Source organism: Diaporthe batatas (assembly GCF_019321695.1).
Source record: "Diaporthe batatas strain CRI 302-4 chromosome Unknown Contig00001, whole genome shotgun sequence".
NCBI lineage: Eukaryota > Fungi > Ascomycota > Sordariomycetes > Diaporthales > Diaporthaceae > Diaporthe > Diaporthe batatas.
This window is the reverse complement of record NW_025408548.1, coordinates 1,471,812-1,484,088: the sequence shown is the minus strand read 5'-3', so window position 1 is coordinate 1,484,088 and position 12,277 is coordinate 1,471,812. Positions and strand designations below refer to the sequence as shown.

General features: G+C 51.4%; 3 protein-coding genes across 3 annotated transcripts; 1 reads left to right on the top strand and 2 right to left on the bottom strand.

Moving 5' to 3' along the window:
* Positions 1-5,023: 5,023 nt before the first annotated feature.
* Positions 5,024-6,706, top strand: KVR01_000346 (uncharacterized protein; the record flags this gene model as incomplete). The annotated part of the gene is made up of 5 exons (XM_044794728.1): positions 5,024-5,305; positions 5,367-5,599; positions 5,685-5,900; positions 5,961-6,367; positions 6,423-6,706. The coding sequence occupies 5 exons, from the start codon at positions 5,024-5,026 to the stop codon at positions 6,704-6,706; spliced, it is 1,422 nt and encodes a 473-aa protein (XP_044650295.1).
* Positions 6,707-7,022: 316 nt separating this feature from the next.
* Positions 7,023-8,657, bottom strand: KVR01_000476 (uncharacterized protein; the record flags this gene model as incomplete). The annotated part of the gene is made up of 1 exon (XM_044789550.1): positions 7,023-8,657. The coding sequence occupies one exon, from the start codon at positions 8,655-8,657 to the stop codon at positions 7,023-7,025; it is 1,635 nt and encodes a 544-aa protein (XP_044650425.1).
* Positions 8,658-9,879: 1,222 nt separating this feature from the next.
* KVR01_000025 (uncharacterized protein) lies at positions 9,880-11,265 on the bottom strand (the record flags this gene model as incomplete). Its single annotated transcript, XM_044787221.1, has 2 exons — positions 9,880-10,231; positions 10,307-11,265. 2 exons carry the CDS (start codon positions 11,263-11,265, stop codon positions 9,880-9,882), a joined length of 1,311 nt encoding a protein of 436 aa, XP_044649974.1.
* Between the last annotated feature and the right edge of the window lie 1,012 nt (positions 11,266-12,277).

Sequence of the window (12,277 nt, the reverse complement as noted above, 5' to 3'; positions counted from 1 at the left end):
GTCATAAGAGGGTTTGAGCTTGATAGAGTTGGGGATCCGCTCACACCCGCATAGGTTGCGCTATACCTCACTCGGCAGCCTAACGAGTTATTTTTGCCAGCCTGAACGGCGCTAACAGCACAGTCAAACTCTACTAACCAGCTCTGACCAATGTCGTTGAAGCGGCTGTCCGCAGCTGCCAGCCCTAAAACGGGCGGAGTAAAGGGCACTTGGTGGAATCTTGCAGGTCCATGTTCGTTATGTGTGAACGGTGTTTGGCTTCGGTGATTCTGGGGTTCTAGTTCAAGGTCAGAGTAAGACATAGAGATCTGGTGGTAAATAGAGAGTGAATAATCTTCAGAGATCTGATGGCTACTACTCCAAGCCTACAGACCTCGGCAGACAAGGGCAGTGCTTCTCCGGAACACCCGTTGATTACACCGACTCGGATAAGGTTTGGTAGCTTCTTGCCAAGATTCGCATTGCTTCTCATTAAATCACGGGTTGGAAAATACATCAGTTCTGCTACGCTAATAAGTGTCTGCGAGGACGACACGAGGTTCCTGGACGGAGCCCAGGGAAAACTCAAACTCCTCGGTTTCGGGGGCGAGGACGCAACAAACTCCGCTGCCTTCTACTAATTCCTCACAGTACCCAATTTCAGGATAGTTTAACCAACAATGATATATTCACAGCTTTGCGAATATCGCAAAGACGCCAACACTCAGATGACCGGACGGAAAATATTAAGGCGTCAGTGTTGGGTGAGTACCAAGTTGTACCGATATAACACGGGTTTCACCGTATGAAGGCGCCATGTATGTCCTCGGACGTATACGGAATAGAAGCGAAACCACATAACACGGGTTAACATGTTACTTCAAAGGAGTGTGCCTCAGATGTCCCCAAGTACTATCGAGTTTGAATTGGTACTTCGAACTATCAAACTCCTTGCTGGCGGTCAAATTTCCACATTGATAAGCATGCCTCCGCTGTCATAGAAATATTGAAACTTTCCCGACCACTCAATCCGTGATGCACATAACTCCCCTGGCAAGTTGATTTGCAGTGACTACCGCGAAGAAGGCGGAGATAAAATTCATGGTGTTGCCTATATTCTCAGCCGATTCCCGATCGACCATCTGAGCATAAGCAATCGGCGCAGCCACCGCCGCACAGACTGTCGCGACGAAACAGAGAATGAAGACCACAGTGGGGGCAGGGAGCTCGACGCGAGAGCGGCGCTTGCTGAAGTGGTCGTGTAGGACAGGGTGTACGGTACACCAACTCGCCAGCAGGGTTAGGAAACTTTGGCTGAGCAGATTGTAAAACCCGCTGTCGTAGGAGTTCCCGTCTGGCGCGGCGCGCCACGATGCTGCAAAGGTGCCCGTGCTGGCGGCGACAAAGACTACGAACACGAACCGGAGGACTGAAGGATGAAGAAAGCGTGAGACCGGCTGATCGATTTCGTCAGGCAGGATGAACGCCTGTCTCATTGCGCGCAGTCTTTGCCTGAATGTCATCGTTGCCAACCTGTCGCTTGTGGCGGATTGAGTATGACGGTGGTGATCCTCGGATTGACTCGAATTGGAATGAAAACAGATAATCATATCCAGCAGAATAATGAGTGTCATTTAACCTGGCATGTGGAACTCGTCAAGGTATTTAACAAGAACTTCTAACAGTTCTCGGGCCCAGCATCAAATGGATCTCTATTTCAAGACCAAGGACAAGTGATACAAATGTCAACATGTGTCTTAGGCTGACCAACGCTGAATGATCCCTAGGTATCACAGCATCTTCAGTAAGAAATGAAAGCATCTCGCTTGCACTCAGTCAGGCCGCTTTACGCAAAACGGTGGAGTCTCACGTCAGTGCAGTAACATGTATTTCTCGCTTCTGTACAATGTCGAAGACCCAAGTGATTCGTAGATCCAGTTGAACAGCCCCCATACGGGTACATATTCACGCAGTTGAGATGACGAAATCAAAAGTTTCATGCGAAGAAGTGGCTGCCACTCCCCAGAATGGCGAGTGGAGTAGTACACAGAAAGACAGCTATAGTAACTACTGTGTGCTAACGCTAACGGCAACGCCACCACCATGCAATCTTCAGCCGAGGGCATGAGTGGCGAAGCTTTGCGCAGCCCACCCTTAAGCCTGCTCCTGAATGTCTAACAAGCAGGCTGGCGGCTCGGTGCGACCTCTAGACGCGCTTGAGCCCCGAACTTTGCCGCGTTGGATCTCACATCTCCGGTAACACAAATGCTTATGGGACGTTCAGCTCGGTCATCCCCTGATTCTGGGCTGAAAGAAACGGCTTTTCAGTAGGAATGGGGGAATTCCTGAGAGGGCGACTGGGCCTGCCTGTCTACGGCACCTATGTTTCTCTCTGGGGGGAAGGATTTGCAGGCCGCTGCTACGGGGAGGGGCTGTCCCGATGCAGAAAGATATCTTCTGGAGTGTATGTACCACCGTAGACAACTAATCTGACCCGTGCCACTGCTCAGGGCTTCTTGCTCTTGGATATATTTATGGTACCAATGAATGCCAGATTGGCCGGGCTGACTGACACACCAAGTTAAGTCACATCTCTTGAAGTGGACACAACGAATGTGATGCGCCAGTATAGATACCTCTCGGCGCCTCTCCCAAGTACCTTCAAGTTCTGTGCAGTTTAAGCTGTTGCTCAAAACCAGTGTGCAACTTAGTGTAATTCAAAAAGAGCGCAAGCATTTTCACATGGTGTTGAAATATAAAACCTAAACTATGTAGGCTCAGGTGGTTTCGTTTCTAATTCCTCACACATATAAAATGTAGGTCCTCGGACGTATACGGAATAGAAGCGAAACCACATATAAAACGTATTGTATGGCGCCTTAAAACGGAGATACCCACATGCAGGTACTCATTAGCACCGACCGCATTCTCCCGCCGAGATAGGTCCGTCTCCACGTAGCTGCTTTTGACCTCATTTGGTCGATCATCAACGACAGACTTGGGCACGCCAGTCATGGTAGCTATTTATTTCAAGCCCGTGGTTCGTGGCAAGGCGATGAAAAGAAAAGCCAATGTAATAAGTTGTGAGCGGAATGGGAGCCTTGCCAGTGGTTGGTATCCAAGCAACAGTTGCATTATAGCAAGAGTCACATAAATCCCGGGCGGATTTCCAGCTCCCCAGTCTGACGAACTTGCGCTTCTCGTCCAAACAAACTCGATTGGCGTGCGACTGGGGAGACATAGGACTCGGAGTAGATTTGCCCCCAGATTTCCGGTGTATCCAATTCTTGGCAACATGTGGGCCTGGACAGTGGCCACGTCAGCTCCTTGAGTCACCTCTTTCATACTTGCTACCTGTAGCCGGCTGCTATTACAGACTCTGATGGTATCGGGCTCCAGAACTGGGACTCTCTTCACCGACTGGGATACACTCTTCGAGCCTCGGTCTTCGTATTGAGCAGTAGCTGCGACATCTTTTGCGTAGCAAGCTACCCTGGAGATACTCTGTTCCCGAATCTTGCCAGAGCAAATTTTGTGAACAAGGCATGCAATCCTGAGCCCTGCAAGTAGCTCTTTGAATTACTCCCGACGTCTGCGGAACAACTCCTTATAGAATGTTCAGTATGTGATATTATAAGAGTACAGCCGTGCGAAGGTCCAGCAATCAACAGGTCAGTAATAACAACTCTCATTGTTTCCAAGTTCGACGCTGTTATTGTCACAGAGCACATGTTCCCATATTTGTAAGGCGGATGCGCCTGAGTCATAAGAAAGAAGATCCTCGTCTGGAGGGGCCGAAACCTGATTCAAGTAGATCTACTAGTAGGCATAGCCGCCAGCTGGCGGTCCTCTGATTCGTCCAGTCCGCCGTCATGTGTTGTCTTTCTGGAACCCACCCTTGGCAAGCAACAATGTTGCTGACAACTGAATAATGGTCGATGGATCTAGTGTACCCCACGCTTTCTAGGTCCAACCAATTAGCTTCCAAACTTGAATCTGTTGGTCGAATTACCCCGGATTTCGACCAAAATATTTGTCCACGGCCCAGTGCACGATATTTTTCACCAAAGAATTCCCGGGTACGACGTTTTCAAGGATCCGTGCCGGGCGAGCCGCAACGAAACGCCGGTAATATCAGACCTATTACACCTGGAGGCCTTGGCAACGGCCCTTCTGATATCTCAATAATTATGTCTCCGGCGGCTTGGTCAGCACGGCGTCACTTGGCCCAGGCATGGCCGATTGGGGAGGGGTCAGGGCGGGGCAAGGTCTTCTCAAAGACGACTCGAACTGAAGTAGCGTCGGGGTGACGCTACATTCTTGGTAGTTGTCCACGACTAGGGCATAGACAGGCCCATAGACAGCCGAGGAAGCCGTTTCCAGTTGACGGCAAGTTTCCTTATGCATTGTCTATGCTATGTAACCGCTTCGAGCTTTTTCCTTACTACCTTGTTAGTATGTTTCCAGCCTGTCAGGTGGCATAGGGAAGCGTGACTCGATCCTAGTTTCCAAAATTTGTCATCTGACATAACTATCTCTTATGTTATTGCGTCGACTGGTAGAAGTCACTGTTGTTGAGCAATTACTACAGTACTTCAATGTTGATACACGCGTATAGTAGTAGGGAATCCTGAAAGTCTCTCGATTGTAGCTCTTACGTAGGTATCAGGACGCGTCCGGCTGTCTCTTCAACTGTCACTGAGTCGTGGCTGGGCCTCCAACACAATGCCCACCTATGCACCGGCTAGTTCCTGCTGTGTCAAGTCTACCGAGGCTCCCGCTTCCCGCTCGTAGCGTATCTTGGCATGTCTTGCGACGGCTGGGCGCGTCAAAGTCGGCGACTTTAGCGGATAGTCCATCGTCCGACTATCCGACGTCGTCGGACCACGATGGTTGTTGGAGCAGAGACGGGTACCTACTCCAGGGCCTCTTAGATGATATAAAGCTTGCCATCCACAACTCGATATGGAATGCTAGGTCTAACCAGGTCACCAAGCTTAACATAAGAAAACAACATCAAGTACTCCAACAACTCTTCTTGAACATGGATTTCAAAAACTTCGTGCAAATTATTAACGGCAAGAGCGCCCCGACGGAGAAGACGCGCCATGGCATCAATCCGGCCACCCTCGAGCCAAACGCTGAAGTTCCCGTTGCAACCCAAGATGACGTGGACCGGGCCGTCACAGCCGCGAAAGCAGCCTTTAAAACATGGTCCAAGACGCCATTTGAAAAACGACGCGAGGCAGTGTTAGCTTATGCCGACGCCGTTGAGTCCCACCTGGAATCGTTCCACAAGCTGCTCACCGCCGAGAATGGAAAGCCTGTTGGTCCCCATGAGAATCCGTGTAATGCTGCTTGAGAAGCGTGCTAAAACAAGACTCCAGACTGTGCAAGCCGCATTTGAGGCGCAAGGAACCGTCGCATGGATTCGATCTATCGGAGGACTCGATCTGCCAGAGGACATCGTTGAAGAAAACGAGAAGAAGACAACCTACAAGCGGTATACCCCCCTCGGAGTCGTTGGAGCTATTGTTCCGTGGAATGGCCCACTACTGCTGGCTGCGGGAAAGATAGCACCGGCTGTGCTGACAGGTAATGTCATTATTGTGAAGCCATCGTAAGTCGGACTATGCCAGCATTCCATGCTCTTAGCCATGTTGGACTTGAGACGTAGCACCTCCGGTTTTAACACATACTCGCAGGCCGTTCACCCCGTATACCGGGCTGAAGCTCGTGGAACTGGCTCAGCAATTCTTCCCTCCTGGTGTCGTACAATCACTCAGCGGTGATGAAAGCCTTGGCCCGTGGATTACTAGCCACCCAGGTGTCGACAAAATCAGCTTTACAGGTTCTACCGCCACGGGCAAGGCCATCATGCGGAGTGCCAGCGCGACCCTTAAGCGCTTGACTCTAGAGCTGTACGTATTATTACTCCATCTATGCAATGCTTTGAGGTATCATGCTGAACTATGCGACAGAGGTGGCAATGATCCGGCTATCATCTTCCCGGATGTAGATGTCGAGAGCGTCGCTCAACAGATCGCAGCTTTCGCCTTCATCAACACTGGGCAGATCTGCGTGGCCGTGAAGAGAATCTATGTCCACGAGGATATTTACGCGCCTTTCAAAAAGGCTCTGGTCAAGGCCGCATCCCAATACGTCTTCGGTGATGGCTCCCAGCCCGGGATCACACACGGCCCACTCCAGAATCGCATGCAGTACGACCGGGTCAAGACCTTTTTCGACGATATCCCCAAGGAAGGCTGGGAGGTGGCCCTTGGAGGGGAAACAGTCGATGAGAACCCCAAGAAGGGATATTTCATCAAGCCGACTATTATCGATCGCCCGCCAGAGAAGTCGCGGATCGTTGTTGAGGAACCGTTCGGTAAGTGTGGATACCACCTAAAAGTTACTGCAGCCGAAGTCTAACTATATCGAAGGTCCTATCGTGCCACTGCTCACGTGGAAAGACGAGGAGGACGTCATCAGCCGTGCAAACGACACTGCTGCGGGTCTTGGTGCTTCGGTTTGGTCCAAGGATGTCAGCAACGCCACGCGTGTCGGCAAGCAGATCGAAGCCGGAAACGTCTGGATCAACGGCCACGCCGACTTGTCCCCTATTGCCACTTTCGGGGGCCACAAGGAGAGCGGTATCGGAGCTGAGTGGGGGGTTACTGGTCTGATTGCTTACTGTAACGTGCAGACCCTTGTTGTGAACAAGTGATGGCACCTGAGGCCAGTTGGGAGGTTTCCCCATGTGTGGTGGTAGTCTACTGTGGTTCATGCAATGCAGTTTTCATTCTTTAATTGTTGCCTCTTTTGATCCACTCTTTGCCAGTGCCATGTACGCAGCTCTCCCCGTGAAGTCCCCACTAGACAACCTTCTTACTAGACGGCTGGTCAGTACCTACCCTAGGGTACCTACCTAGGTAGGTAGGCAGGCAGCCTCACACTGGGCAGCTCCGCACTGGTATCCTCGCACTAGACAACCTCCCACTGGAAAGTAGCAGACTCGGAAAGCTCCCAATCTAACACCTCACTCAGAACTCCCATAGTGGTAGCCTATGCTCCAGCACTTGGCCGAACATTCTGTGACAGAGGTCCTGGTCAGGGCGTTCCAGGAGGGGATTCTTCATGTCCTCTCCCCGGACATAGTACTCGGCGAAGCTTGGGAAGCTTCTGGTATATCGCCACCGAAGTCCGGAGAACACCTCTTCGCATAGAGCCGGGTCCTCTTCGGCTTCCGCGCCAAATTGGTACATGCCGAGGCTAACGTGGAGGTCGCGGCTGCGCAGCATGTCGAGGATGCTGGCCCAGGTGGCGCCGCAGTAGAGGCGGACAGCTCGAAGCGTAAGATATCCGTAAGGATGGTTGGATGCGAGTGATTTGGTCAAGACGTCGAGGTCGGCGGCCGAAACAGGGAGGTCTTTGAGGTCAACAGACTTCAACTTGGGCCAAGCGCGCGGGCTGAAGAGGCTTCTCGCGACGTTTGGATAATAGCGTATCTTGGCGTTGATCAAGATGCACTCCAGGTTGTCGGATATCAGGCAGGAGTCGATGAACTGTCCCAACGGGCGAATTGCATCTGCCTCGTTCCAGAGGTTCGCGATGTGGGCCCGGTAATTATCGAACTTGAAAGACTGCAATTTCTTCAGACCAGACCTCAGCTCGGCTTGCTGTGAGGTGGAAAACATGAGCTCCGTGTATGAGACTGCACTTGGAGAGATCTGGATGTCCAGGGACTCGATGTTTTTGCCCGTACAGACGAGACCCGGAATGATGGACATGAGATTGGTGCCCCGAACTTGGTCGAATGGAAGGCGGCTACCAGCTAGACTGTTAGTGATGGACAAGTCGCTCGAGACATCGATTTTGTACACGCGCATGTCAAATTCTCCAGGCCGGCGACCCAAGGCGGCAGTATCCCAGTCGGTGATTCCGAGGTGCTCGACACTGGGCAGTTTGGCCATTGCCGCTGACACCCTCGCCACAAAGCCACCTTGATGAAGGGAAGTCTGCTCGTGCAAGCGGCTTCGGTATTGGCGGAAGCCTTCAAGTAGTGTTCCAGTGTGGTGAATGCACCCCGCGATATCTTGGATGGCTCCGATTTCCTCATCAAAGCTGCCAAGCAGGGTGTCGGCTGCAGATTCGAGGACCATCTGAAACTCATTCCAACAGGCAGAAATGTATCGAGCCTTGCGTGTCATCTCATGGGAGTTGCCGTAATCAGCAATATCGAGTAGCATCTTGTTGCTTTTGACGAATTGGATAAGTCCCTGAATGCCATTGTCGAAGATACTGTCGTGCTGTGCTAGGCAGAGCTCAACGCCCTGCACGCTGTGACGAATGAGCGGGTGCTCGCTGATCTCTTCGAGGTGGGAGAGAGAACTTTGTGACACTTGAACCTTGAGGCCATCGATCAGGTAACGCGATGCAGCTGCGCTCAAGATGTGGCAGGAGAGGCGGACGTTCTTGATATCTGCGGACGGAGTGAACGTAACGCCCACCTTCATGGCACCACCGTTGCGTTTCTCAGCTCGCTTGGAGAGATGGAACATGATTTTGTCGAGTATCTCGAGCGGGAGGTCTGAAACATTCATTGGTTTTCCTGCGAGGGCAACAGCCTCAACACCATGGATGATGGAGTTGAGGGTGGTGGGGTGAGTGTCGTCCATGTTGTGTTTTGAAGGGAGGCAGGTTGTTGGAAGCGGTTGTACTCGGCAGCCTGAAAGTTTCTCTGGGATTGGAAGGCAGGTGTTTTATAGCGGTGGGAAGGCAAAGAGGGAGAGGGCTCTGATGGTACCTAGGTACTTTGGGCATGAGGTGTGGGTCTCAATTGTGCTTTGTCTTTCAAGGCGGATGCTGTCTGTGGCCATTCCGAGCTGCTCTTTGGTGTGAGGGGATCGAAGGAAGTCCAGAAGAACCTAAGGTACAGGGTAGCTACTAATATTAGAACCTTTGGGTGATAGTGAACTGCCATTGTACCAGTGAACTGAATGGCAGCTGCGTTCCGAGCTGGTGAATTGTGTTTAAATACAAATATTCGGTGTCTTGCGTGAGATCGAAGCCACTTTTCTGGCAATGATTCACAGATCTATCTTGTTTGTGAGTTTAGAAATCTTTTGTGCAACTTCAATCCATCTTATTGTACTCAGATGATCTTTACAAATCGCGAAGAAGTCGTATCGTGAAGAAGTCGTATCGCGAAGAAGTCGTTTCAACCCACGTTAGTGCTTTCAATGGTAGAGGCATTGTCAGACGGGGCGAGATTGTACCAGACTTGGGTCCCAAGACAGTGGGTGGGCCGCTATGAGACCGAGAATCAAATGGAAGGGAGTTCCCAAGCCAGATGCTACGAAGATACCCTTATTTGCCAAGTGAAGGATGGGTGTGGTACGGGGAATTCAACAGCAAAGAGACTCAATGCGGGCCATTTGGCAGGCTCTTTCTTCCACATGGATGAAGCACTTGTGTCAGCACAATTCTATGGACAGTGCGGTCAGGCTTACACAAATGTTTTTGGGTTGCATGTCAACTACAAATCCAGAGTGTCTCTCTCCAAATATTTCGTGAGACAACTTGCTACGGGTGGGGGATGACCTCCCGTAGCATACACCTCTGAGATAGCTTTATATGAGATGACTTACCAAACTTCTGGGGCGCACCATAAGGTGACCTCATTTTGGGCAGACTTTTGCATTGGGACAAATTCTAACAAATTACACCACGGCAATCGAAAGGAGCTTGAACGTCATCCAACGCTTTGAAAACGTGACGGTGTCATAGTGTGTGGTATCGCCGCCACACGATACAGACTGGTTTTGTCACTGAGAACACCATCTCTGCGAGCTTCTCATGTTTTGATTCGTCAACAATGCTAGCTAAAGGACTTGCTGTTCATGAAAAGCGGGAGTCTTCTAATTTCCTGAGCCCATAATCTGCCACGGGTACCGCATCCGCCGGCGGCCCAAGGCCAAGTGCGAAAGCCAGTAGATGGAGCCTCGAGGCACAGAAGAGATACGAGACCCAGAGCAACACCGAGACGCCCCATGCAGTTTCCGGGTTGACGAGACGAGGCATGCCGGGTGCCAACTTCTGGGCACGGTCTACAAGCGGACGCATTGCCACCTGATACTGTGCGAAAGCCGCGTCGAGGTCTTGCGGGTGTTGTAGTATGGCGCCAGCAAGATCGTACGCCCCGGTTAGGGCGAGCGTTGTGCCCATTCCTGAGATGGGCGAGGCGCAATACCTGCCCAGGTGGTTTGTTGTAAGCAGAGTGGCTCACGTGGGCCTGGGAGGTCCTGGAAGGACGCAACAAACTCACCCTGCATCGCCCACAAGTACAACCCTGCCCTTGCTCCACTCGTCCATCTTGACCTGTCCAACCATGTCGTAGTAGAAGTCTCTCGTCGCCATCATGTTCTTGATGACCCTCTCAGACTCCCATCCAGCGTCATGGAAGTACTCTGCCATAATGTCCTTTTGCGCCTGAACTGCGTCTCGTTTCCCAGCCAGGCTGGGTAGCCTCTCGTCCTGATCATTGATGACGTGCATGAACACAGTTGTCTTGTCCCTCTGCTCGTCCGGTCGCGTCATGATCCCTCTCCTTCCTGGTGCATGGAACCAGCGGCGCCACTGGGTGTCAGTCTTGCCGCTTGGCATGCTGAAGAATGCCCCGTACATCCCGAGTCTCTTCACCCTGTCCTTCTCCCCGTCACTGCCCCAGACCATGCTCCGTGTCCGGCTCTGAAGCCCGTCTGCGCCGACCACCAGGTCAAAACTGCGGTGCTGCCCGCCCTTGGCGAAGTGCACCTTGACCTTATCTCCTACCTGCTCGATGTCGTCGAGGTAATCCCCAAACACGTACTCAACCCCTTTCCCACCATTCCTCGCAACCTCCTCACTAACGCTTTTACTCCTCTTCCACAGCAGCTCCGAAAGGCGACCCCTCAGAATCTCGATATTGCTCGTCGGCGTCTGATACCTCCCCGTCTTGTCCGCCGCAGACTGCGCCCAAACCACGTTATCGCCGTCGACGAGCTGCACGCCCTCTTCGCCGGTGGTCGACGCCCTCACCGCGCTCTCGAGCCCCAGATGACGGATGAGGGTGACGCCGGTGCCGCGGACGTCAACATTCTGGCCGTCTGTGCGTAGCGCTGCGGATCTCTCCAGGATGGTTACACGTGGTTTCTGCGACGCGGGCAGTGAGGGGAGGAGGAGGAAGGTTGCGAGGGCAGGGCCTGCTATGGAACAGCCTACTATGAGGACTTCCAGCGGTGCCATGTCTCTTTGGGGGCTACTGCAACCTGGATCTTATAAATCTGGGGTGATAGTTGTGTCCTCTGTCAAGCAGTGGTTCGGTTCAAGGCGTACAGGCGTACACAGGATGGCACACACATGTCAGTCAAGGAAAGACATGAAGGGGAGGGCACCTGCATGACTTTATACTTCACCAAGTAAAATACCACTTAAAATTCAGGTTCTTTTTTAAATGTTGCCAGTCTACTTACGAACAATTAATTCGGAGTCGTCACGATGGTAGATCATGTACGGATTCCGGAGTTGTGTTGTCATGCTAAGTCCGCTTTGGCTTGGCGGCTAGCCTCGTCCGACAGCGAGGTGACCGTAAGCTTAAATCCTGATGAGATCATCTTGTGCAACTACGCCCCTACATAGGCGCAAGAGAAATAGGTTGCTCCGAATTCCTTGGCAGGGGTTCAGTCATCGACGTCAACTAGATGAGTCTTTGGGGCCCTAGTTGGCCGCCATAGGAGAGGTTCACAAGTACCAATAACCCAACGGAATGCAATCCGTAAAGCAGAAAGTCTTTGTTCCTGTGTAGCAAAATTGGTTACAGAATCAATTGTGGGATTGGGACTTTTTCGGTGGTGCCTGTTTGACTCGAAAGGTCCTACTGGCAGCAAGGCATTCTCAGTGACGCGTCCATGGGAGTCCTTCATCTGCAATCTGAGTTCAAAACACTCTGGCTCAACTGTACTTGTATATCAATATGTGTCAGTAATGTTAAAAATGGCAATTTACACTCTGACTACTCTATATTCTACGATTAAACCGCTTACCTAGGTAAGAAGATTGAAGAGGGACCATAGCCGCTTTATTTCTTGTTCTGGGTAAAAATGTATTCAAGTTATCCAGGGAATAATAGGCTTCCAAACTCATAGCAAAGCCTTACAAGATTAGGACTTGACGAATCGATCTCATAGTTTTATCATATCCAGGTCTTGCAAGCTCATTTTACAGTGCATGGTTATTTCACGTACTATCTACACCCTCC